The following is a 27786-nucleotide window of genomic DNA, read 5'->3' on the forward strand; positions in this document are numbered from 1 at the left end:
TTCCTCAGACCCAGCTGCTGTGTCCTTGTTGGAACGTGGACCGTCATCCTCAGTTTACTCTTGCTTTTTTTTACAGGTGGGCCAGAAATAAGAAATCTCCCAAATGTTCAAGTAGTTATATAAGCATAGAAAACTATGTTAATTAGAAAACAAAAAACAGGAAGATCAAATGAAACATGACAGCTGGCTGAAATTAGCTCATGGGTATCCTGCAGGTGTTTGTCAGACTAAATTGTGTGATATATGAAAGAAAATTAACCCCTGCTATGATGAGGTGGGATTGTTTGTGTCATTCTTGAAACGAACATCTTCATGTCATGTTGGGTGGAGAATGAAGAATTAAAAATTCTTTCATTCTTGGAAGTTTCCTCCTTCACCCTCCCACTGCTACCCGTGGAGTTAGATGAAGCTGGGTATTAGGGGGCAGGAGTATATTTCGGTGAACTGTGGGATGAGTAAACCAGAGAGAAGGTTTTAAGGGGACCTTCCATGGCAGCACTGGGGAAAGGCAAGGAAGAGAGGAAGAGAAGGGCCCATGTGTCAGGACACCATATCTCTGAGGGACTTTACTGGGGTTACTGCAGCCTCACACCAACAAGCACTACACCTCTCTGTGGCAACACAGAGCCGAAGGAGTGAGTGACACCCAGCCACGGATCCCAGCCTGACTGCCCATGCCATCTAGCTCACCTGGAAACACAGCCCCACTGACTCCCATCACTGCTCCCCTGTGCCTGGGCGGGCAAAACTGGCCAGCAGCTCCCGGAGAAGTCAGTAGCCAGCCCACCTGCTGGGATACAGCCAACAGATGGGGCTTCTGGGGGCAGCAGACCTCAGCTTGGTGGGCACTGGCTGGAGCCACCTGTGAGAGGCATGGACTGAAGCCAACTATGAGAAGTCTGGACGGGCATGCCCATGCCCGGGAGAGAAACAGGAGGCACAATCCTCTGATGTCCCTCCTCTGAAGGAAGCAAGGTTCAGTCCAGCCAGAGAGAGAACAATGAAGGGACTCATGCTGCTGGGTTCTGCAAGGTTCCAGTTTTGTGGATAAAATGCTTTCCAAATGCAACAGGGCACAGCTCTTCAGATCTGAGAGCCCCGCCGACCCTTTCCCACAGGAATTGCTAGACAGTGTAGGGTAAGGAACCAAGACCTTCAGGTCCAGGATTTGTCGCACCTGGGTCCTCTGAGCAATGAGGCCACCCACAGCCACATGCTTAATGCACAATGCTAGTGTGTTTAGGCTGAGGGTCAGGGGTTCTGCTTGGCAGTTGTGGCATGAAGTCCCTGAAATAAGACTTTTAGGTACAAACCTGGCTCCTGCTTGACCCTTGAGTCATCCCTGTCAAAATACCCTTCCAGGGAACCTGCAAACCACCTGGTTTCTTCCAGTTGCCTCATGCTTTGTGCCCAGAGCCAGGGACAGCAGTGTGGACATGTCAGAAGTGCAAGTTTTTTCTGGGCCTTCCCATCTCTCCTGGGCCCCAGTCCCCACACCTCTTTTTCTGCAGCTCACTCTCTTGGTCAGTCTTTCTTCTTAGAATTCCTCCTTCTTCAGTATCCCTGGCCCTTTGGTCCTCACATGCATAGGTCCTACCTCACAGTAAGTATCCTTTAGCGTCTCCCCCAACCCCTGCCAACTTTGTTTTTCTCCCCTAGCTCTGGACCTCTTCTGAGATTCTTTGTGCCCCTCCCTACTCAAGCTATTCAGTCTGTTTTCCTCTAAGCCCCAAGAGCTCCCTCTCCCTCTGAGATGTTATTCTCATCTCCTCCCAGGTGGGTGCCGCCCCCTGCTAAGACATCCCTCCCCCCAGGAAGCCCCTCCATTTCTGGCCCTCCCCACTTCTTCCTAAGCAGTAACCTCCCCTTGGCCCTCCCCCCACAGCCCATCTCTAGTTCCTTCTCCTCCCTCCCTCCTAGACCAGGCCAGCTAAGTCCTCTTCCATTTTTAGATGACTGATGATGATGCTAGCTGCACTTTATTCACAGCCTGAATCTACAGCTGTCCCTTCCTTTCATGCCCATCCACCAAACACACCCAGTCTCTTCAACATGATAAAGTCCTTCCACACGGCATGTCATGTCCACACACATTTGTATTTTTCAGAACAAACAACAGTTATGCTGGCAACAATGCTAAATCAACAGGACCCTTAAGCTCCAACACACTGAAAAACAACATCATTTTGCAAATCCACAAACTATACATTCGCTTTCACAAATGTGGCCAATTCTACACTAACAGTTAGAACTTTTTCACCAAGTCATAGACATAGATATGGAAATCATCATCAAACTTGATGAAGTACACAGAGGGTTTGGCTTCCACTTGGTGAATGACCATGCCGATCCGTTTGGAGCCGTCTTCTTTGGTATATTCCACATGTTTGCCTATCAGGCCATCTACAACTCCCGGCTCCCTCTCGGCTGGAGGAGGCTCACTGGGCTCTGGCATGATACGCAGGTCTCCTTCCTTATAGTCATCCAGAAGCTGGTACATGTACAACACAGGATCTTTCTCATAGGTAATATAAAACCACGATCTCATGATTGGTGCTTGGGCTAACACCATCCCTCTCCATTCATCCTTAGAACCATGCTCCCCCTCAAACATATGCTCCACCGCTTTGCCAATGATGGTGTTGGCAAGGTTTGCATCAGCGACCTGAGATGATGCCACCCTGTCCGAGAGAATCTTAAGAGACAACACTCTCTCATCTCGGTGAAGTTCGAGTCCATAGACACAGTCAATCCCGTCATATTTCACCAGATAAAGAGAGGGGTTTATAGGCACCTGATCCAGAACGGTCCCTTTCCACTGGGTGACGGGCTCGTCGCCCTCCTTCCATCCGTGGGCAATCCTGCAGCCCACGATGTTCCTGGGCGGCTGGGACGAAGGTCTGCCCCGCTGCTTCTTTGGGCAGCTTCTCTTCTTCACGGTGGTGGTCCTCGCAGAGCCAGTGGCCTGTCCCGCCGGTGCGCTGGCTGGTGCGCTGGCTTGTTGCCCTGCGGCTTCCTGTGCGCTGGGGGTCTCCATGCCTGCAGCCAGCGGGAGCGGGGAAGACAAGAGGAGAGAATGTAGGGGGACCTGGAATATGCCCTAAGGTGCCGTTCTCCAGGCAGCGACATCTCTTTGTACCCTGCGCTGCAACTACATTTCCCCTGTGCGCCTGTAGCCAGCGCTGGCAGTCCTGGCTGCGTGCCTGCAGGCGCTCTCTGTCCTGGGCTCCTTTCGGCGGCGGCGCGAAGGGCAGCGGCGGCGGCGGGCTGGCGGGGTTAGGACTCCGCAGCAGGGGACAGGCTGCGTCCTGGTTCCCAGCCCCTGCCTGCACCGCCCGCCGCTGCTGTCCACTCTCACCCCCCTGCCAAGCGCCCGTCCCTCCCCGGCTTTGACCCGCGGGCGCTCGCTGTCCTGCAGCCCGAGCACCCCAGCCTCCCTGGGACTCAGCCTCCGCCCCCTGCCCCCCAATACCCGCTCCCGTCTGCTGCGGGAGTGCACCCCACTCTCTTTCCCACCTGGTACCCACCAATAGCCTCGCCTGCCTGGCGTCCACCTCCGGGGAGCGGGCCTCACGTGCCCAAATCGGACACCTCGCTCCTGCCTTCGCGGTGAGCCCGCGTGGAAGGAGAATGAGCGGGCGGCGAGCCGCGAGCTGGCAAGAGCTGCTTGGAGAGGGTCGGTGCACCGGGGGCGCGTCCAGGAGGGCGGCGGGGCGGGCGGCGGAGAGGATGGCGGCGGCGTCTCCAGCAAGCGCGCTGTGCTTGCGGACCCTCAGCCTCAGGTCGGCGGCAGAGGCCCCTCTGCCACATTGGGATCCCACCAGCCGCTACTGCTGCAGCAGTCTCCTCCCCCTTTCTGTAGCGCAGCTTCCTGCCAGGAGAGTGGCCTCCCCTTCCTGCCAAACACTGGGTGCCCCCGCCCCCCATTCTTAAACCCACCACTGCCTTAGGCATGGGAGGTATTCCTTGGCTCCTGTCCCGCCCCTTTCTAAATTCAGGAGCTCCTGGGCCCCCAACTCTGGCCGTGTCTTTTCATTTCAGGGGTCTTTGGCACTTGGGCTGACCTCTATCTCCAACCTCTCAATGTCCATACCTATCTGCTTTTTATCTTCCAGGAATTTGTGTTTTCTGTTTTTATTGCCCTTATGGAGTTGTTTATGCATAAATCTGCCTTTCTTGTCATTTGTAAGGATTTGGGCTAGGAAGAGAGAAGTGTGTTAATTTTGAGTCTGCCATCTTGATCCAATCTCTACATAATGTTTCCTGAGTGGACATTCTTGGGTTTTACTTTTAAGGATTACTTCTGCCTTTCTTTCTTTTTTCCTCTCTTTTTTATTGCAAATTAATTGCTTGCGCAATGTGAACACTGAACATTTCAAAAATTGATAGGAAGAAAATAACCAACTGAAATTTCATTTTCCATTCCCCAGAGCTCACAGCAAAACATTAATACTCATTATTCCTTTTGCCGTTTTTTCTCTAGGCTCTCACAAAACCTGGATATTTTGCATATGCAAGTGCATGCTCTGTTCTTTTCCATATAGAATAAGCACTTTCTCAGGACATTAGATATTTTAAAAAACATTACTTATCTTACTGAGTCGACAAATATTTTTGAGCACCTGTTACATATCTGACCATTTGTCTATAAAACTCAATTTTATAGTGACCACAATTTAAGTTTTCCCTCATTACTGAACATTTGGAAAATGTATCCACAATAAATGGTAATGTGATCTACTTATCACAAAGGACATCTTAGGAAAAAAATAACTTTATAAGAAACAGAAAATGACCGTTTTACAATTCAGTAGAAAAAGATTGGTTATTTAAGCAATGCTAAGATTCTTTAAATATTTGGGAATACAGAAATAAAACCACATGGATATGGGCAAATAATTTTTGACAAAGGAGCCAAAAACACACAATAGAGAAAAGAAAGCCTTTCAATAAATGATGCTGGGAAAATTGGAAAGCCACATGCAAATGAATGAAACTAGATTACAGTTTGTCCCATGTACAAAAATTAATTCAAAATGAATAAAAGACCAAAATATAAGATCAGAAACAATAAATTACATAGGAGAAAACATAGGTACTAATCTTATGCACCTTGGTTGTAGAGAACATTTTATGATTTTGATCCCAAAGGCAAGGGAAGTAAAGGCAAAATAAATGAATGGGACCATATCAAATTAAAAAGCTACTGCAAGGCAAAAGAAATTGAAAGCAAAACTAAAAGCCCACCAACCAAATGGGAGAAGATATTTGAAAACAACAGCTCCAACAAGATGTTAATATCTAAACTATGTAAAAAAATACTCATACAACTCAACACCAATCAAACAAAAAATACAATTAAAAAAAGGGCAGAAGACCTGAACAGATACCTCTCCCAAAAATACATAATAAAATATATGTGTTCAACTATTTGTAATAGCTCTAAGCTGGAAACCACCTAAATTTTTCATCAACTGTAGACTGGGTATTTTGTAGTATATTCATACAATGACATACCATACAGAAGCAAGAATGAGAAAATTACAACTACATGCAACAATATGAGTGACTCACAAACATATTTTTTTAAAAAAAGACAACAAATGGGCACACATTTTTGTCTCTCCAATTTATTTAAAGTTCAAAAATAAACTAATCTATTGGCTGAATATTTAAAATAGCAGTTATTTTTGCAAGAGCATTTTCCAAATAGATAGTAATAATTCACATTCTGTCAGCAATTGATGAAAGCACACTTGTTTTGGTAGAGACATTTTTAAGTGGCATATATGGCAAGAGGGCTTCACATAGATCAGCAAAATGTGTTGAATTGTGACGTTATTTGGCACTGCAGCCTAGCATCTAATTACACTTCTGGTAATTGCATCCCCCATTTCCCTTTTGTGAACAACCTAAGTCTAGCCTTGCAGAGCACTGAAATACTATTAGAATGATTGCTTTAGGACTAGGCACCCAAACTAAGCAGAGCCAAATAGGTACAATGATATTTTGCACAAGCTCCTGGATATAAGATAGATGATCTTTTGCATTGGACATGAGTGAACCTGAGAAGATTTGAGAATCAAACTGCTCTGTTCACCTTACCATCATGTGGAGACTGAGGAAGAAAGCAGCATTGAGAAGACAGAGTCACGCTAAGAAAAAGAGGGAGACTGTTATACTAGTGACATGTTTTGTACCTGTAGGTGGTCATGGCCATTGACTTCCCAATATACATCCCCTCTCAAAGGTTACTCTAAGTTAATTATGGCAATACCATGCCCCCTGTGATTGGTTTAGTATTTGTCATAGAATACGATCTGAACAATGAAACATAACAATCTATTGGCTGGGGGACTTCTGACCAACAACAACAAAAAATCTTTACTCTTCAGAGAGACAGGAAATTATCTTTTCTTTTCTTTTTTAGGATAATGCTAAGCATGCATATGACCCTTGGCATCTCTATAACCAGCCTGTGGGCAAAACTAGCACAAGGGAGATAGCAGAAGAGGGAATAGGAATAGTATGAGCCTTTTGATTATTTCATTTAGCTGCTGATTATATCATCTCTGGAGTCTTACTTTTGATTCCAATTTACGAGATAAGAAATTTCGTTACAGTTAAGGCACTTGAGTCTGGGTTTTCTATTACTTGCAATGCAATCTAAAATGGCAGTGTCTGTTTAGTAAATGTATGTGTATCTGTGCTTAATACATAAGATTACATATATAAAAATAGGAAATTTTATGTAGGGTTAGGAGTAAGTAAATTTGAAAATAGAGATGAAATCAAAAATTGGGAAAATATTAACATCTAACAACTATTTGTTGAGTGACTTAATGGAATTTAATTACATAAATTCTAATGCATACGATGTATATATGCAAATTAGCAACTTATATACATATCAGATAATCAAATTTTAAAAAATAACCCAAAATTTGTATTTCCAGAAAAGCAAAACATTTGAAAAAAATTGATTTTTTTAAAAAGTTATTTTTAGTGAACTTGACTTTTAACTTTTGCTTGTTAGGAGGAAAGTTTTAACTAGCTGCTGGATATTCATTCATAAATTATTGACATTTGGTCTTTTCACTACTTGACATAATAACCGATGGGTTGAATAATTATTTATCATTTTCATTTTAATTCTCAAAGCCCAAGTCACACACAAGGGCCTGGGAGACAAACTATAAATGCGATCAATGCCAGCCAATAGGTACACACAGGCCACTTCTCATGGTATGACTTCAGGAATGAGCAATGGCTTGAACATCCTCCAATCACAGCCATCTATTTGCCATGGTTTTGTAGCACTAATCTTGCATGCATTTTGTTTATCTTCCATGAACTCAGTGTCACTGTTGTTCTTGTGATTATCCATGAAAACCTAAAGAGAGCAATTAAATTCTGAGGAATAAGATTTTATCAGATATAGTTGAGCTTTGGAGGGCCACAAACCATTGTAATAGCTAAGATTTTTTTTTTTTTTACCTCCCACACAAGGATCAGTTTTCTCCCCCTTGTGGGCAATATCATGCTAGTTGAGAGTACATGAGCTAGGGCTTGCAGAGTAAAGCAAGAAGATTGGATGTTATATCAACTGTAATAGAATAGCTTTGTGGAGTTTTAAGTAGGAGGGTAATATAATCTTATTTATATTTTTAAAAGAGTGCTACTACTATTATGTGGAAAATTGAAAGGGCAAAGAGAGCTTAATTCCCAATACCCAATGTAATCATACTTAAGTCCTTATTTTATTTTCTAAATCTTTCAGTTTTTGAGACAACACCCTTCTCTCTCCATGCTATGAAAGCATCAGGTCATGTGCTCACTGCTTTTATTTTCAGTTCTCTAGGGATTTTACTCACAATCTTTAAAGCTCAGCCATACATTAAAAAGGAGTTCTGTGATATTTTATCTGAGATTTTAACGTGATTTTAGTGATAGAGTGTTCCTCTAGCCACATTTTAGTCTTTTCTGAGCCAGTGGGTTAATTAGCCACTTCTGTGGTCAACCAGTGGTATAGTTCTCTCCTTACATGATGCAGACAAGATTATAGGGCAGTCAGAGGGGTCTTGCTCACACTTTGTGAGGGCCCTCCTTCAATATCTATTGTTGCTTCTTCAATGAGTGAGCAAGGAAGTTCATGGTTTATCTCAGCAGCCTCTTGAATTGATTTTCAAAAACCACTCTGAAAATATTAATCCCTTAAACTATAACCCATTGCAAATTATGCTCAGGTATGTTGTACAGATATTAACTGCACAAAGTTAAAAAGTGATGGGTGAAATGGGTGAAGGGAGTCAAAATGTACAAACTTCCAGTTATGAGATAAGTCATGGGGATGTATTGTACAGCATGGTGACTATAGTTAGTAAAACTGCAATGCATATTTGAAAGTTTCTAAAAGAGTAGATCTTTAAAGTTCTCATCACAAGGAAAAAAATTTGGACCAATGTATGGTAATGGATTTTAACTAGACTTATTATGGGAATTATTTCACAGCTAGAGGCCCAGTGCACAAATTCGTGCACAGGTAGGGTCCCTAGGCCTGGGCAATCAGGACGATCTGCAGGATGAGCGGTAGGGCGATTCCCCCCTCCCCTGCCCACTAGCACCCTCCTTGGCTGGCCTGGGGTCTGCAGGCTGGGGGCAGCTCCTGCATTGAGCATCTGCCCCCTGGTGGTCAGTGTGTGTCATAGTGACCGGTGGTTCTGCTGGTCCTTCCGTCGTTCAATTGATTTGCATATTAGGCTTTTATTATATAGGATATATACAAGTCATTATGTTGTACACATGAAACGAATATAATGTTGTACGTCAATTATTTACTTCAATAAAAATTATTTTAAAAAGAGATTTCAGCCGAAACTGGTTTGGCTCAGTGGATAGAGCGTCGGCCTGCGGACTGAAAGGTCCCAAGTTCGATTCCGGTCAAGGGCATGTACCTGGGTTGCGGGCACATCCCCAGTAGGAGATGTGCAGGAGGCAGCTGATCGATGCTTCTCTCTCATGGATGTTTCTAACTATTTATCTCTCTCCCTTCCTCTGTGTGAAAAATCAATAAAATATTAAAAAAAGAGATTTCATTTTGTTTCTCTTACCAAGTACTATGTGTAGTGGTTGTCAAGTAGGACCCTCATTCCTTTGCCTTCATTCCTACCAATTATTTCTTTAATTGGTTTGAGAGGAGTTAAATATGTGCGACACCTTCTGAATTGTCTCTTGAATTTATCTCTCTTAAGCAGAAGATTCAATCTAATTTATTCTCAAATAGAGTAGGGTTTGGGGGCCAGGGACATCTGTCCCTGTCTGGGAGACCTGCAGTTATCTAGCTCTGCCTGTGGCTGTGTGACTATGAGGAAGTCTTTGGGGTCTCATAGCAAAGGATGTCCTCCCAATCCGGCTTTTCTGAATACAAAGGAGATATTTGGAACTCCATTTTTGTGATGATTGTGCCTTTCTCTCAGATGGTTACAAAACTTGCAAAGAGAAAAGGGGTTTTTATTTATTAGTCCTCTGAAACCGCAATTGAACTTTATGTTGAGCTGTGGCACAATTTCAATCTGGAAGAGAAGGTATATCCATTGCAAGTATGGCAAGACCTAGTGCCACTTCCTTAAGGAAAAACAAAAGAACAACATTTCTCCTTATTTTCCTCCTTAACACTTACCACTTTTTCCTTCCCTAAGGAAAAACAAAAAAAATCAACAACAACAAAAAAACAAAAACAAACAGGACAATGGTTACTATTTCTAAGAAAGGAAAGGAAAATTTTGGCATTCCAAAATTGCACTTTGCAATTGTCTCCAATAATGACCTGGAGGAAATGGTTGGGAGACTGACCATATTCCTTTAACAGTAATGCATGCGCAAACCAAGGCTGATTGTGTAATCCCATCACTAATAACTAATCATTAATCTCATACTCACTCCATTTTAACTCAATTATACTTAGAAAGGACAATATGACTTGTCCCTGGGAATGGAAAATGGGTTGTGATCTGGAAAATGCAATTTTAAAAATTCCACATGCGTATAGGCATCTGTCCTTTACCCAGACACAGTGTTAGTTCACGGCCTGTCTGAATTCTGCCTCCTTTGAACACCCAATAATTTTAAATTCTGTACTAACTGTTTTAATCCATGACAGGTACTGTTTGGGGTACCTGCTCCCTATTACAATGATAGCACCCTTTAATTCTGATCTGGTTTGAATAGAAAGGTAGGGAACATTCCAAGGGGGTGAACATTACAGTAACAATAGTTGGGTTTGGGGTTTTTTTGTCAGTTTTTCACGCTCTGGTAGGTCACTTCATCAGCATTATACACCCAAACAAAAGCAATAAGAATCCAAATTGTTCAGCTTTTATCTGGAGGAGGTTGTGTGGTTCCAGGATATCAGAAAATGTACTGTTGTGTCCCTGCCCACCCCTCGCTCCCTCCCTCCCCGCTTCCCTCGCTCCTTCCCCCCCCAGCCCAGCAGAGCCTGGGACTCCGGATGGCACTTGGCCTGGGGTTCCTTTGGCGCCACTTGGGCTCACCTGGGAGCCTGGTCCCAGCCCCGCACCCCGCATCCCCCAATAAAAATTTAAAAAAAGAAAAAGAAAATGTACAGTTGTCATTGACACCCGCTGTATTTCTCTTCCACCAGATATCTTGTCTAAGGTCAAATTATGGAGCTATGCTTCAAAATAAAGCCAGAATCCAGAATTCTTATCACACCCACTGTCACCAGACTGAAATTTAAACCACCATTGTCAATTACCTAGAATACTGGATAATCCCAAATTGACCTCCCCTTTTCCATCCTTTCACCTCACACAGGCTACTTTTCAGAGTTTCCAGAGTGAACCTGTTAAAATATGAGACAAATCGCATCATACCTCTGCTAAAAAGAACCAAATAGTTCCCCATCACACTCAGGGTAAAAGCCAAATTCATTGTAGCACTCCCAAGGCTCTACGCTATCTGCTTCTCCCAGATCCCCATCACTTGTTTTCACTTTTGGTTCTGTTTAGTTGGCATTTATCTGAACTCACTTCTTGATATTCACTACTTCAGTCACTCCAGCTCCAGCCATGCTGGTATCCTCAGTGTCTCTAGAACATAGCAGACACACGTGACTTGGGGGCTCACACTTGCTGTCCCTGAACCTGGAATTCTCCTTCTGCCCAGGGCCAGTCCTCTCATGCCTTTAGGTCTTTACTCAAAAGCCATGTTCTCAGTGAGGCTCTCCCTGGCCTTCCTATTAATCAATTTCAGACTCCTGTCTGGAATTTTCACTACCCATTCCTCCTTATCACTTACCACTTTGAAAATACTTTTTTTTAAAAAATATATTTTATTGATTTTTTACAGAGAGGAAGGGAGAGAGATAGAGAGTCAGAAACATCGATGAGAGAGAAACATCAACCAGCCGCCTCCTGCACATCGCCCACTGGGGATGTGCCCGCAACCCAGGTACATGCCCTTGACCGGAGTCGAACCTGGGACCTTTCAGTCCGCAGGCTGACGCTCTATCCACTGAGCCAAACCGGTTTTTGGCTGAAAATACTTTTGATTTATTTATTGTATCTTGGCTAATGTCTGACACATTAAAATGAAAGTTCCATGAGGGTAGGATTATTTTATTTGTTTATTTTTTTCAATACCTCATCATAAGTGCCTGTGCCTAGAAGTCAGCCTGGCGGAGAACTACCTGTCATTACTATTGGTGCAATGAAGCTAAAACAAAAAATGGAGTCAAAGTAAGCCAAAGGGGAGCTAGTCAGTTTCCCCTGGGTCTTGCCTCAAAGCTACACACACTAATGCCTCCAGGGGACAACCAGGCATTGTATTCATTAGAGTGAAGCAGGCCAGCTCAGGGCTTGGCCCACTTGAGGGAGCATCTGAGTCTACAATGGGCTGAGCCCTTCCTCAGACCCAGCTGCTGTATCCTTGTTGGAACGTGGACCGTCATCCTCAGTTTACTGGGGTTTTTTTTAGGTGGGCCAGAGATAAGAATTTTTTTAAAATATGAAACCTCCCCAATGTCCAGGTAGTGAGTTAAACATAGAAAAAAACAGGAAGATCAAAATGAAAAATGACTGCCCACTGAAATTGGCTCATGTGTGTCCTTCAGGTGATTGTAGGACTAAATTGTGTGATATATGAAAGAAAATTAAGCCCTGCTATGGCAAGGTGGGCTTGACTTTTGTCATTCTTGAAGGAAACGGTTCAGGTCATGTTGGGTGTAGAATGAATAGGTATTTACTACTTTTTCAACTCTTGGCACTCCCTACCTCCCCCCTCCCTACTTTTTAGGAAAACTGGGCAAAGGGTAGTCACAAAATCTCTTCCTTTCAAGACAAGGACATATTTTGGTGAAGGGTGGAGGGAGTGAACCAGAGAGAGGGCTTTGAGGGGAACAGCAATAGCAAGACTAGGGAATGTCAAGGAGGAGAGGAAGAGAAGGTCCCATGTGTCAGGACACCATATCTCTGAGGGACTTTACTGGGGTTACTGCAGCCTCACACCAACAAGCACTACACCTCTCTGTGGAAACACAGAGCCGAAGGAGTGACTGGCACCCAGCCACGGATCCCAGCCTGACTGCCCATGCCATCTAGCTCACCTGGAAACACAGCCCCACTGACTCCCATCACTGCTCCCCTGTGCCTGGGCGGGCAAAACTGGCCAGCAGCTCCCGGAGAAGTCAGTAGCCAGCCCACCTGCTGGGATACAGCCAACAGATGGGGCTTCTGGGGGCAGCAGACCTCAGCTTGGTGGGCACTGGCTGGAGCCACCTGTGAGAGGCATGGACTGAAGCCAACTATGAGAAGTCTGGACGGGCATGCCCATGCCCGGGAGAGAAACAGGAGGCACAATCCTCTGATGTCCCTCCTCTGAAGGAAGCAAGGTTCAGTCCAGCCAGAGAGAGAACAATGAAGGGACTCATGCTGCTGGGTTCTGCAAGGTTCCAGTTTTGTGGATAAAATACTTTCCAAATGCAACAGGGCACAGCTCTTCAGATCTGAGAGCCCCACCGACCCTTTCCCAAAGGAATTGTTTGGACAGTGTAGGGCAGTGGTTGGCAAACTGCGGCTCACGAGCCACATGCGGCTCTTTGGTCCCTTGAGTGTGGCTCTTCCTAAGCCTTAGGAGTACCCTAATTAATAACCATGTACCTACCTATATAGTTTAAGTTTAAAAAATTTGGCTCTCAAAAGAAATTTCAATTGTTGTACTGTTGATATTTGGCTCTGTTGACTAATGAGTTTGCCGACCACTGGTGTAGGGTAAGGAACCAAGACCTTCAGGTCCAGGATTTGTCGCACCTGGGTCCTCTGAGCAATGAGGCCACCCACAGCCACATGCTTAATGCACAATGCTAGTGTGTTTAGGCTGAGGGTCAGGGGTTCTGCTTGGCAGTTGTGGCATGAAGTCCCTGAAATAAGACTTTTAGGTACAAACCTGGCTCCTGCTTGACCCTTGAGTCATCCCTGTCAAAATACCCTTCCAGGGAACCTGCAAACCACCTGGTTTCTTCCAGTTGCCTCATGCTTTGTGCCCAGAGCCAGGGACAGCAGTGTGGACATGTCAGAAGTGCAAGTTTTTCCTGGGCCTTCCCATCTCTCCTGGGCCCCAGTCCCCACAGCTCTTTTTCTGCAGCTCACTCCCTTGGTCAGTCTTTCTTCTTAGAATTCCTCCTTCTTCAGTATCCCTGGCCCTTTGGTCCTCACATGCATAGGTCCTACCTCACAGTAAGTATCCTTTAGCGTCTCCCCCAATCCCTGCCACCTTTGTTTTTCTCCCCTAGCTCTGGACCTCTTCTGAGATTCTTTGTGCCCCTCCCTACTCAAGCTATTCAGTCTGTTTTCCTCTAAGCCCCAAGAGCTCCCTCTCCCTCTGAGATGTTATTCTCATCTCCTCCCAGGTGGGTGCCGCCCCCTGCTAAGACATCCCTCCCCCCAGGAAGCCCCTCCATTTCTGGCCCTCCCCACTTCTTCCTAAGCAGTAACCTCCCCTTGGCCCTCCCCCCACAGCCCATCTCTAGTTCCTTCTCCTCCCTCCCTCCTAGACCAGGCCAGCTAAGTCCTCTTCCATTTTTAGATGACTGATGATGATGCTAGCTGCACTTTATTCACAGCCTGAATCTACAGCTGTCCCTTCCTTTCATGCCCATCCACCAAACACACCCAGTCTCTTCAACATGATAAAGTCCTTCCACACGGCATGTCATGTCCACACACATTTGTATTTTTCAGAACAAACAACAGTTATGCTGGCAACAATGCTAAATCAACAGGACCCTTAAGCTCCAACACACTGAAAAACAACATCATTTTGCAAATCCACAAACTATACATTCGCTTTCACAAATGTGGCCAATTCTACACTAACAGTTAGAACTTTTTCACCAAGTCATAGACATAGATATGGAAATCATCATCAAACTTGATGAAGTACACAGAGGGTTTGGCTTCCACTTGGTGAATGACCATGCCGATCCGTTTGGAGCCGTCTTCTTTGGTATATTCCACATGTTTGCCTATCAGGCCATCTACAACTCCCGGCTCCCTCTCCGCTGGAGGAGGCTCACTGGGCTCTGGCATGATACGCAGGTCTCCTTCCTTATAGTCATCCAGAAGCTGGTACATGTACAACACAGGATCTTTCTCATAGGTAATATAAAACCACGATCTCATGATTGGTGCTTGGGCTAACACCATCCCTCTCCATTCATCCTTAGAACCATGCTCCCCCTCAAACATATGCTCCACCGCTTTGCCAATGATGGTGTTGGCAAGGTTTGCATCAGCGACCTGAGATGATGCCACCCTGTCCGAGAGAATCTTAAGAGACAACACTCTCTCATCTCGGTGAAGTTCGAGTCCATAGACACAGTCAATCCCGTCATATTTCACCAGATAAAGAGAGGGGTTTATAGGCACCTGATCCAGAACGGTCCCTTTCCACTGGGTGACGGGCTCGTCGCCCTCCTTCCATCCGTGGGCAATCCTGCAGCCCACGATGTTCCTGGGCGGCTGGGACGAAGGTCTGCCCCGCTGCTTCTTTGGGCAGCTTCTCTTCTTCACGGTGGTGGTCCTCGCAGAGCCAGTGGCCTGTCCCGCCGGTGCGCTGGCCGGTGCGCTGGCTTGCTGCCCTGCGGCTTCCTGTGCGCTGGGGGTCTCCATGCCTGCAGCCAGCGGGAGCGGGGAAGACAAGAGGAGAGAATGTAGGGGGACCTGGAATATGCCCTAAGGTGCCGTTCTCCAGGCAGCGACATCTCTTTGTACCCTGCGCTGCAACTACATTTCCCCTGTGCGCCTGTAGCCAGCGCTGGCAGTCCTGGCTGCGTGCCTGCAGGCGCTCTCTGTCCTGGGCTCCTTTCGGCGGCGGCGCGAAGGGCAGCGGCGGCGGCGGGCTGGCGGGGTTAGGACTCCGCAGCAGGGGACAGGCTGCGTCCTGGTTCCCAGCCCCTGCCTGCACCGCCCGCCGCTGCTGTCCACTCTCACCCCCCTGCCAAGCGCCCGTCCCTCTCGGCTTTGACCCGCGGGCGCTCACTGTCCTGCAGCCCGAGCACCCCAGCCTCCCTGGGACTCAGCCTCCGCCCCCTGCCCCCCAATACCCGCTCCCGTGTGCTGCGGGAGTGCACCCCACTCTCTTTCCCACCTGGTACCCACCAATAGCCTCGCCTGCCTGGCGTCCACCTCCGGGGAGCGGGCCTCACGTGCCCAAATCGGACACCTCGCTCCTGCCTTCGCGGTGAGCCCGCGTGGAAGGAGAATGAGCGGGCGGCGAGCCGCGAGCTGGCAAGAGCTGCTTGGAGAGGGTCGGTGCACCGGGGGCGCGTCCAGGAGGGCGGCGGGGCGGGCGGCGGAGAGGATGGCGGCGGCGTCTCCAGCAAGCGCGCTGTGCTTGCGGACCCTCAGCCTCAGGTCGGCGGCAGAGGCCCCTCTGCCACATTGGGATCCCACCAGTCGCTACAGTTGCAGCAGTCTCCTCCCCCTTTCCGCATGAGAATATCCTCTTAGTTTTCGCCTAGTAAAGAGGCCTCCCTGTCTTGCTATTCACTGCACTGGCATCCTTTCTTGCCTAGGAAAAGAGCCTAGACTTTTCCCCAGTTCCCAAATTCGTACCTGTGTGACCTGTTGGCGCTCCTTTCTTCTTCCCCTCCCCACCTCCACCCTCCCTGGCTCTCTAGCTCCACCCCTCAATTCCCTGCCAGAGTGGTTTTCCATTCTTAACACATTCCTCACATTTTTGCATGCACACATATTCACACAGAAACACCTTACCTTTCTCGAAACTTATATGGCTACAGAAACCCTTTATATGCATTCACAAATACATGTACATGCATTCATATGCACATTTCCTCTAGATATTTGCAGATAGGCATATTAGCAAACACACAATCCCAATTATATACCTCTACCCAATCACAACACACAGACATAATTCTTTGTATACACATACACAGAAATCCCCATAATAAGAGTTTCCTGAAAGCAGGGGTAGGCTTCTTTTTGATTTGCAGACCTAATTTTGGAAAAATAAGGCTTAACTCAGAGAGTTATTCTTGAATGTAATTGCAACGTATAACAAACCATATCTAGTTTTGCAAAAAATGGCATCCATTTTGAATCTTTTTTATATCCTTTTTTGTTATTTATAATTTTTCGTCCATAGTACACCATAATCCTGTAAAACAAGCCTGTCAAACTCAAAGGCTAACACGGGCCAAATAAACAAGGTTTAAGTTTACGTGGGCCACAGAAAAACAAAAGCTTCAATTTTCATCGGAATGTAGGTTTATTTCTATAGAGACATGCTGGATACAAAGGGCTGAAATAAATAAGTCATCGTTCACCTAAAATAATAGAACATTTTAATAAAATTAATATTTTTTTCTTGAACATTAACTTACCAGACACTGAGTAACTGCATAAATTAATGAGCATAACACAAACCTATTTTTCTTGTTCTCTGAAAGCAAAATATTTCCTGTTGCGCACACCAAACAAGTCAGTCCAAGACTAATGATGTGGCAATTGGCTGCTAAAATATTCGCTGCTAGTATTAGTGGAGAGAAATGGTGTGCCTGTGCATAAAGGAAATGAATGCAACACGATTACAGTAGTCAGTCACTAGTGAACGTTGTAGTTCGTTATTAATAATTATGTGTAACAGGATATTGTAAAAATTAAGTTATTAAATTTTCATTAAAACGTTTCTTACATACTGTTATATGGGCTGGGCCGCACAAATATTCGTTGTGGCCCACATGGAGTTTGACATGCTTACTGTAAAATGTCAATATTATTATGGTGCTATATCAGGAAGGACATTATGAGTTACATGCAAGTTGAAAACCATCTCAAACTGATTTAAAATAAAAGGAATTTATTGGCTATTTATTTGAAAAATCTGATAGTTAGATTAGACTTAGTCCAAGTGCTCAGGGTGTGGGCTGACTCTGGGCCCTCCAAATTCATATGTTGAAGTTCTAGCTCCCAGCACCTCAGAATGTGAAACCTTTTGGAGATAGTGCTTTTAAAGAGGTAATTAAGGTAAAATGGGGTCACATATGTTGGTCTTAATATAATATTAGTGGTGTCCTTCTGAGAAGAGATTAGAGCTCAGATACACATAGAATGAGCATGTGAGTACTGAGGGAGAAGAAAGCTATATACAAGTCAAGGGAAGTCAACCCTGGAGACACCTTGACCTTAGACACCTAGCTTCCAGAACTGTGACAAGATAAATTTGTGTGGTTTAAGCCACTGAGTCTGTCATGCTTTTTTTATGGCAGCCCTAATGAATGAATATACTCAGTGATGCCACTCAAACCCAAGTTGGGTTCTGTCTTCTATTTTCTCTCATGTCAGTTTTATCCTGAAGTTTATAATATGGTTGTTGACAACTTTGGGAGTATATGCTTCCTTATTCATGTACAGTAACAGAGAGCAGCTCTTTACAGCAACTTTTAAAAATTCCATTTGAGCTTCTATATTATATTAATTACAACAACTTTCGATCAAAATTGTGCTCTGCTTTGATTGGGACCAACATAGCTCATTTGCCTGCCGTTGTAATATGGACAAAGATAACACTATGCCCACTTGTCTTAAATCCAGATTATATACTTATTTCATAAACAATCACATTAGTAAAATGGAACCATTTGACTAATTGGCTTATGCTAATCAAGCACCATCACTGAAGTAGGAGGTGGAGTCAATCTCACCAAAATGACATAGGTACTAAACAATCAAGGAAGACCAAAGTGGATATTAGTGAGGTAATCAATAACGTCTGCAGCAATTCCAGGCTTTTATTTGGAAAGGCAATCTTTTTTTTGGGGGGGGGGTGTTTTGTTTTTAATTTTATCTTTTTATATATTTTTATTGATTTCAGAGAGGAAGGAAGAGGGAGAGAGAGATAGAAACATCAATAATGAGAGAGAATAATCGATCGGCTGCCTCCTGCACAGCCTCCACTGGGGATCGAGCCCACAACCCGGGCATATGATCTCCTGGTTCATAGGTCGATGTTCAACCACTGAGCCATGCTGGTCGGACTGTTGACACTTTTTAAATTAATGCTTCAATTTCATTAGTTATTATCAGGCTATTCAGGGTTTTTGGTTCTTCCTGATTCATTTTTGTAAGATTGTATGTTTCCAGGAATTTGTCCACTTCACCCAGGTTGTCCAATTTGTTGGCATATAGTTGTTCATAGTATTTCCTTACAATCCTTTGTATTTCTGTGCAGTAAGTTGTTACCACTCCTCTTTCATTGCTGATTTTATTGATTTGTGTCTTCTCTCTTTTTTTCTGGTTTAGTCTGGTTAAAGGTTCATCAATCTTGTTTATCTTTTCAAAGAACCAGCTGTTGGTTTTATTGGTCTTTTGTATTGTGTTGTTTTTTTAGTCTCTATGTCATAGATTTCCCCTATGATTTTTATTATTTCCTTCCTTCTATTTACTCCGGGCTTTGTTAGCGGTTCTTTTTCTAGTTCTTTGACGTGTAGGGTTAGATTACTTATTTGAGATTTTTCTTGCTTCTTGAGGTAGGCCTGTAATGCTATGAACTTCCCTCTCAGGACTGCTTTTGGTCTGTACCATACATTTTCAATTGTTTGTGTTTTGTTTTCATTTGTTTCCAGGTAATTTTTTAATTTCTTCCTTGATCTTTTTTAAAAAATATATTTTATTGATTTTTTACATAGAGGAAGGGAGAATAGAGAGTTAGAAACATCGATCAGCTGCCTCCTGCACACCTCCCACTGGGAATGTGCCCGCAACCAAGGCACATGCCCTTGACCGAAATTGAACCTGGGACCTCTCAGTCTGCAGGCTGATGCTCGATCCACTGAGCCAAACCGGCCAGGGCTCTTCCTTGATCTTATTTGGTTACCCATTCATTGTTTAATAACATGCTATTTAGTTTCCATGTGTTTGAATGTTTTTGAGGGTGTTTTTTTTTTTGGTAGTTTATTTCTAGTTTCATGCCATTGTGACCCAAGAAGTGATTGATATAATGTAAATCTTCTTGAATTTGTTGACTTATTTTGTGTCATAACATGTGGTCTCTCTTTGAGAATGTTTCATGTGCACTTGAGAAGAACGTATATTGTGCTGCTTTTGGAATGTTCTGTTAATATGAATTAAGTCCATTTGATCTAGTGTGTCATTTAAGGTCACTGTTGCCTTGTTGATTTTTTCGTTTGGAAGATCTAAAAAGTGATAACAGTAGAGTATTAAAGATACCTACTATGACTATATTGCTGCCAATCTCTTCCTTGAAGTCCATGAAGAGTTTTCTTTATATATGTAAATGCTCCTATATTCAGTGCATATATGTTTACAGGGGTTATTTCCTCTTGTTGGACTGATTCATTTAATATTATGTAGTGACCTTCTTTGTCTCTTGTTATGGCCTTTATTTTGAAGTCTATTTTTTTTCAGATGCAAGTATTGCTACCCCAGCTTTTTATTCATTTCCATTTGCATGGAATATTTTTTTCCATCCTTTCAATTTAAGCCTATGTGAATCTTTTGTTATGAGGTGGGTATCATGTAGACAGCATATATATGAGTCATGTTTTCTTTTTCTTTTTTAAATATATTTTATTGATTTTTTACAGAGAGGAAGGGAGAGAGATAGAGAGTTAGAAACATCGATGAGAAAGAAACATCGATCAGCTGCCTCCTGCACATCTCCTATTGGGTATGTGCCCGCAACCCAGGTACATGCCCTTGACCGGAATCAAACCTGGGACCCTTGAGTCTGCAGGCCAACGCTCTATCCACTGAGCCAAACTGGTTTCGGCGAGTCATGTTTTCTTATCCATTCAGCTACCCTATGTCTTTTGATGGGAGCATTTAATCCATTTCCATTGAAGGTTATTATTGACAGGTGCTTATTTATTGCCATTTTTATACCCATTTCTTTTCTCCCCCTCCCCTTCCCCCTTCCCCCCTTCCTCCTCCTCCTCCTCCTCCTCCTCCTCCTCCTCCTCCTCCTCCTCCTCTTCCTGAGCTGGATTCCAGGATCTGTATTTTAAACAACTTTCTTAACAGATTCTGATGTTCATCAAAATTTGAGAACAACAAATCTAGTAGGGACATCCAAAATGAAAAGGAAATTCTCTAGCCAGCCACACACTGATAAGAATTTCAAACACCTAGCACCAATATTAGTTAATTAGACATCTGGATTCCTCAGTAGACAAGGAGCTGTGGGGAGCAGTATTTTTCAAGTCCACTTACTACTCAGTCAGGTCTCCTAGGAGATGGAAACACACCCTCCTTTGTGTCTCACAGGTGTCATGGAGACAGGCATAATAAAAGGCAAAAGGCAGGTCTCCTAAGGATGGAGGACTCAAACAAGACCAGAAAGACCACAAAGAGCCTGCAATTATATGGGTATCTACACTAATAAAAGAGAAACATGGTAATTGGCGTACGACCGCTACCCTTCCCATTGGCTAATCAGGGAGATATGCGAATTAACTGTCAGCCAAGATGGCGGCCGGCAGCCAGGCAGCTTGAAACTAACATGAGGCTTGCTTGCTTCAGTGACGGAGGACTCCAACGTTCCCCGCCTGCCTTGCCGGCCTCTGAGCCTGCAGTTTAAGGAACATTGTAACAAATATAGAAGCTAAACAAAACCCCAGAAAACAGCTTTCAGCCGGCTGGGATCTCAGAGCTGGAGTTGATACAGTGTTTCGATTTTAGAACCGAAACAAACCAGATACCTGCTTTCAGGAGCGGAGGCCTAAGAGCTGGAGCCTCAGAGCTAAAGCTGGCCCAGAATAAAAAAAAAAAAGAAATAAAGAAGCGGTTGGGAGCTTCAGTCACCCCCAGCCTGAAAACAGCCCTCAGCCCCTCACCCAGACTGGCCAGGCACCCCAGTGGGGACCCCCACCCTGAAGGGTGTGTGACCAGCTGCAAACAGCCATCACCCCCTCATCCAGGCTGGCCAGGCACCCCAGTGGGGACCCCCACCCTGATCCAGGACACCCTTCAGGGCAAACCAGCCGGCCCCAACCTGTGCACCAGGCCTCTATCCTATATAGTAAAAGGGTAATATGCATCCCAACACTGGGATCAGCGGAGCCACGAGGCCTCCCGGCACCAGGATCAGTGTGACGGGGGGCAGTGCCCCAACTCCCCAATCAGCCCTACCCTGAGCATGACTGGGGGTGGCATCGCAACCTTCCGATCCGCCTTGCTCTGTGCCTGACAGGGAGCGGCGCCCCAACTCCCCAATCGGCCCTGCTCTGAGCCCGACCAGGGGCTGCACCTAGGGATTGGGCCTGCCCTCTGCCACCCGGGAGCAGGCCTAAGCCAGCAGGTCGTTATCTCCCGAGGGGTCCCAGACTGTGAGAGGGCACAGGCCGGGCTGAGGGACCCCCCCCCTCCTCCCCAAGTGCACAAATTTTTGTGCACTGGGCCTCTAGTCTATACTAATAAAAGGGTAATATGCTAATTAGACTGGGAGACCTGGGAGATCTTCTGGATGTCCTTATGGACAAAGCCATGGTGACAGGGCCAGAGGCAGAAGCGGTTAGGTGCAATCAGGCCATTGGGGGGGGGGGAGGGAGGGCAGTTGGGTGAGCAGGCTGGCAGGGGGGGAAGTTGGGGGCAAAGCAGGCCAGCAGGAGGGGCAGTTGAGGCAAACAGGCTGACGGGGGCGGGGGGCGGTGACAGTTGGGGGAGAGCAGGTCAGCAGGTGGGGATAGTTGGGGGCAAGCTGGCCAGCAAGAGGGGGGCAGTTGAGGGCAAGCAGGCCGGAAGGGGAGGTAGTTGGGTACGAGCTGGCCAGTGGGGGTGGGGCAGTTGGGGGCAAGCAGGCTGGCAAGGGGGGGCAGTTGGGGACAAGCAGACCAGCAGGAGTGGGCAGTTGGGGGCGAGCAGGCTGGCGGGGGGCAGTTGGGGGTGAGCAGGCCAGGGGCCACAGTTGGGGGCGAGCAGGCCGGCCGGGAGGGGTCAGTTGGGAGCAAGCAGGCTGGAGGCGGTGGGGGGGGGGGCAGTTTAGGACAAGCAGGCCAGCAGGCGGGGGGCAGTTGGGGGCAAGCTGGCCAGTGGGGGGAGGGCAGTTGGGAGTGAGCAGGTCAGCGGGGGCGGGCAGTTGGGGGTGATCAGCCTGGCAGGGGAGGTGCAGTTAGGGATAATCAGGCTGGAAGGGGGGCAGTTGGGGCTGATCAGACCAGTAGGCAGAGTGGTTAGGGGCGATCAGGTCTAAACTGGCAGTCGGACATCCCCCAATGGGTCCCAGATTGGAGAGAGTAAAGGCCAGGCTGAGGGACACCCCCCACCTCTGTGCACGAATTTCATGCACTGGGCTACTGGTCTATATTTATAAAGAGCCAGGGGCCGTCACATCCGAAACAACCAAATGGAGGACTGAACAGGCTGAGTGGGGCAACAAGGCCAGCAGGGGGCTTAGTGAGGGACCACCAAATGACTGAACAAACAGCCTGCATGGGGCGACCAGGCTGGCAGGGGGGTTAGTGAGGGACGACCAAACGAATGAGCAGCAGGCTGTGTGGGGCGACTGGGCCTGCAGGGAGGGCAGTTGAGGGCAACCAGGTTGACAGAGGGGAGCAGTAAGGGGCGACCAAGCTTGCCGGGGGGCAGTTAGGGGTGACCAGGCCAGCAGAGGGGGCAGTAAGGGGCGACCATGCTGGTGGGGGGGGCAGTTGGGGGCGACCAGGTCAGCAGGCAGAGGTGGTTAGGGGTGATCAGGTTGGCAGGGGGGCCAGTTAAGGGCAATTAGGCAGGAAGGCAGGTGAGCAGTTAGTAGCCAGTGGTCCTGGATTGTGAGAGGGATGTCTGACTGCCGGTTTAGGCCTGATCCCACAGAACATCCCCCGAGGGGTCCCAGATTAGAGAGGGTGCAGGCTGGGCTGAGGGACATCCCCCCCAGTGCATGAATTTCATGCACCGGGCCTTTAGTATACATATAAATTCTTTGGTTCATCTCTTCCTGCCCCTCTCCCCCTCTTCCCTCTGAGATCTGTCTGTTCCATGCATCCATGCCTCTGGATCTATTTTGTTCGTCAGTTTATTTTGTTCATTAGATTCCACATATAAGTGATATTTGTCTTTGACTGGCTTCTTTCACTTAGCATAATTTTCTCCAGGTCCATATATACTGTTGCAAAGGGTAAGAGATACTTCTTTTTTACAGCTGCATAGTATTCCATTGTGTAAATGAACCACAGCTTTATTATCCACGTATCTGCTGATGGGCACTTGGATGTTGCCAGATCTTAGCTATTATAAGTAACACTGCTATGAACATAAGGATGTATATATTCTTTCTAATTGGTGCTTCAGGATTCTTAGGCTATATTCTCAGGAGTGGGATGGCTGGGTCAAACAGCAGTTCCAGTTTTAATTTTTTGAGGAGATCCTATAGTATATTCATCAGTGACTGCATCAGTCTGTATTCCCACCAGCAGTGTACTAGGTTCCCTTTTCTCCACATTCTCACCAGCACTTGTTTGTTGATTTATTGATAGCCATTCTGGCAGGTATGAGGTGATAACTCATTGTCATCTTAAATTGCATCTTTCGGCTGCTTAGTGATGTTGAGCATTTTTTCATATATCTACTGGCCATCTGTATGTCCTCTTTGGAGAAGTGTTCTTCCAGGTCCTTTGCTCATTTTCTCGTTGAATTATTTGTCTTCCTTTTGTTAAGGTGTATGAGTTCTTTATATTTTTAAAAAATTAATCCCTTATCTGATGTCTCACTGGCGAATATGTTCTCCCATACTGTGGGTTCCCTTTTCATTTTGGTGATGGTTTCTTTTGCTGTGCAGAAGCTTTTTAGTTTGATGTAGTCCCATTTGTTTTCTGGTTCTCTTGCCTCAGTGGTCGGCAAACTGCGGCTCACAAGCCACATGCGGCTCTTTGGCCCCTTCAGTGTGGCTCGTCCACAAAATACCACGTGCGGGCATGATTGAAACTTCGTGGCCCATGCGCAGAAGTTGGTATTCTGTGGAAGAGCCACACTCAAGGGGCCAAAGAGCCGCATGTGGCTCGCGAGCTGCAGTTTGCCGACCACTGCCCTAGGAGATATATTAGCAAAAATTCTGCTATGTGAGATGTCTGAGATTTTGCTGCCTATGGTTTCTTCTAAGAGTTTTATGGTTCTGTGACTTACACTTAATCTTTTATCCATTTTGAGTTTATTCTTGTTTATAGTGTAAGTTGGTGGTCAAGTTTCATCCTTTTGCATGTGCCTGTCCAATTTCCCTGACACCATTTGTTGAAGAGACTTTCTTTACTCCACGGTATGCCTCCTTTGTCAAATATTAACTGACCTCCCCACTGGGCTCTCTAATCTTTCAGCATCACAGGCTCTTGCTGGGTGGGGCTTATGCCCAGGCTCCCTCCTATGCAATCTCCCCTCTCCCCACTCCCGTGCAGCCAGCCAGAACCAGCTATACTGGTGCAGATTTCTAGTCCAGAACCATTCTACTGGGGTGGGGTGGGGGTGGGGGTGAAGGGGTGCCTCCTCTTCAGAAGTTGGGAGGATCCCTCTTCTTTCTCAAGGCACTCTGCCCCCCATCCTGCTCTTTGCCAAAAGTTATTTACCATTTGCAACGGCATGGATGGAACTGGAGAGCATTATGCTAAGTGAAATAAGCCAGTCAATGAAGGAAAAATACCACATGATCTCACTCATTCATGGATAATAGAGACCATTATAAACTTTTGAACAATAATAGATACAGAGGCAGAGCTGCCTCAAACAGATTGTCAAACTGCAGCGGGAAGGCCGGGGAGGGTTGGGGGGCAGGAGGTAGGGGGGTAAGAGATCAACCGAAGGACTTGTATGCATGCATATAAGCATAACCAGTGGACATAAGACACTGGCGGGTAGGGGAGGCTAGGGGACTGTCAAGGGCGGGCGAAAAAAAAGGACACATATGTAATACCCTTTGTAATACTTTAAGCAATAATAAAAAAAAGAATTAGAAAAATAAAAAAAAAAGTTATTTCAGAGAATAATCAGACTCTCAGATTCACTGCTGTGTGAACCCTTCAGAAACCTCCACTGGTCTGGAGTTCTGTGTGTGGCCCCTCCCACAGACACTGTTGGGGTGCAACTTCCCAGGCTGGTGTTGTATACAAGCACTCACTCTGTTGCCTGAGACAGTGCGGTGTAAGTCTCTCAGGTGGACCAAATCACTACTGGTACCCACTTCCCAAGACTACATGGGCTCCCCTTCCCTTCTCTGTTGCTCTGTTTTGGGGATTCCTGGTTGGACACAAAAGCCCCATGCTTCCACGGGGCAGCAACTGGGCTCCCTCACCTTTCCTCCTCCTTTCCAGCCATGCTGTGCTGTGCTGTGCGAGTTGGCTCACCCACTCTGTGTCTTCTGTCTCCTCTCTGTTCTCCCTGTTCACATTATTTCAGATCAGTTATTTTTCAGATGGTTTTTCAAGTCAAATGTTCAGTAGTTTAGCCAAAAGCCTGATCTGGTGCTGGGAGCAAGGGGACTGAACTTCCCTAGATGGCAGCAATCTTTTTCCTTGTTTTTAACAGAGAAACAGAGTTGTGACAACTGTCTTTCTTAGGTTACCACCAGGGCTAGTATATTAGTTTATACTTTAGTAGATTCCTGATGCACGAAATTTGTGCAGGGGGGAGGGGTGTCCCTCAGCCTGGCCTGAACCCTCTCCAATCTGGGACCCTGCGGAGGACCTCCGACTGCCTCTCCCAATCTGGGAGCACTAGATCCTAACCACTCGCCTGCCTGCCTGATCGCCCCTAACAGCTCCCCCACTGGCCTGATCACCCCTAACTGCTCCCCTTCTGACCTGATTGCCCCTAACCGCTCTGCCTCACCCACACACTGATAAGAATTTCAGACACCTAGCACCAATATTAGTTAATTAGACATCTGGATTCCTCAGTAGACAAGGAGCTGTGGGGAGTGGTATTTTTCAAGTCCACTTACTACTCAGTCAGGTATCCTAGGAGATGGAAACACACCCTCCTTTGTGTCTCACAGGTGTCATGGAGACAGGCCACACACTGGGTCCCAGGACCCAGGATTCCCTCCTCTGGCTGGTCGCAGGCACTCAGGACCCGGGCTTCCCTCCCCCTGGCTGGATTCAGGTACCCAGGACTCAGGCCGGCTTCGCCCGGGCCGGCCGCAGCTGCAGGGGACCATGGGCAGGCAGCTTCCCCAGGGCACAGCCACAGGGACCTGGGACCGCAGGGCAGGCGGCTTGTCCCTCTCCTGGGCTGCAGCCTGGCTGGTCCCCATTCCTTTCTCACAAGCTCATTTGTGCCTGGCTGGTCCCCATTCCTCTCTCCCCAGTGTTGAGTGTCTGAGCTGTGAGGGCATGATGACCATTTGCATATTAGCTCTTTATTATATATGGATTAAGTCTTGCTGTTATTACTACCAACCTCCAAAGTGGACTGCTGACCTCTAAACTAAACTCATTTTTCTGCCTTCACATTGCTATTATAGTGAAAATTTTCAAAAACAGACCTAAAAAATTACACTCCTTGCTGGTAAAATTCCAATGATTCTATGAGGCCTCTAGCATAAAATGCAAATTCCCTTCATAATCTGTCACCTGAATTATTTTCCATTTTTATCTTTAACACTCATCAGCATGTATAGTAGACTACCGCCACATTCAAGTAGAGTGTGATTTATGCAGAAGGAAATGTGTGTGTGTGTGTGTGTGTGTGTGTGGTATGTTACTGTTCAAAGAAAACTATAAATGAAGGTCCACTGATTGGTTTTCCTAAGAGATTCTTCATAAAGTCACATATTTTATTATTTTTTTAAATTTGAATTTTTTTCATAAAGTCGCCTATTTAAAATGCCTTTGGCTTTTTAACCTGACTGGATATTGAACCAGACTGACCCCAGCTTTTTTTGTGCCATCTCTTCATTTTCCCTGGTAAATAAATTTTGTTCTGTGATTCCACAATCTGATTTTGATCACACACAACTCAGAATTGTGGAATCTAAGGCAAAAAACAAACAAACAAACAGACAGACATAGCATCCTAAATTTTGACTGCCTCTGATTTGGATTCAGATCCGTATTTTCCCCAGACTTTTTGGATGTTTCGCCTCCCTTTCTTTCTTCCCCTTGCAGTTCTGCTATAAAAGAGTCAACACTTAAGGGAACAGATGTAGTTTCAGAGCCCACAGTCACAAAGGGAAATGAGGTAAAGGATAGCAAACTCCCAACTACTCAACAGAAGGCAAAGCCAGGCAAGAAGGTGGTATGGTCAAGTG

At 46.1% G+C, this 27786-nt stretch overlaps 2 protein-coding genes across 2 annotated transcripts; both read right to left on the bottom strand.

Moving 5' to 3' along the window:
- Window positions 1-1891: 1891 nt before the first annotated feature.
- On the bottom strand, window positions 1892-3843 carry LOC132225150 (spindlin-2). Its single transcript, XM_059680418.1, has 2 exons — window positions 3528-3843; window positions 1892-3039 (listed from the first exon to the last, which is right to left on the bottom strand). Exon 2 carries the CDS (start codon window positions 3035-3037, stop codon window positions 2246-2248), a length of 792 nt encoding a protein of 263 aa, XP_059536401.1. The 5' UTR covers window positions 3038-3039; window positions 3528-3843; the 3' UTR covers window positions 1892-2245.
- Window positions 3844-14039: 10196 nt separating this feature from the next.
- On the bottom strand, window positions 14040-16161 carry LOC132225193 (spindlin-2). The gene is made up of 2 exons (XM_059680483.1): window positions 15675-16161; window positions 14040-15187 (listed from the first exon to the last, which is right to left on the bottom strand). Exon 2 carries the CDS (start codon window positions 15183-15185, stop codon window positions 14394-14396), a length of 792 nt encoding a protein of 263 aa, XP_059536466.1. The 5' UTR covers window positions 15186-15187; window positions 15675-16161; the 3' UTR covers window positions 14040-14393.
- Window positions 16162-27786: the final 11625 nt, after the last annotated feature.

This window comes from Myotis daubentonii, chromosome X, assembly GCF_963259705.1.
Source record: "Myotis daubentonii chromosome X, mMyoDau2.1, whole genome shotgun sequence".
Classification (NCBI taxonomy): Eukaryota; Metazoa; Chordata; class Mammalia; order Chiroptera; family Vespertilionidae; genus Myotis; species Myotis daubentonii.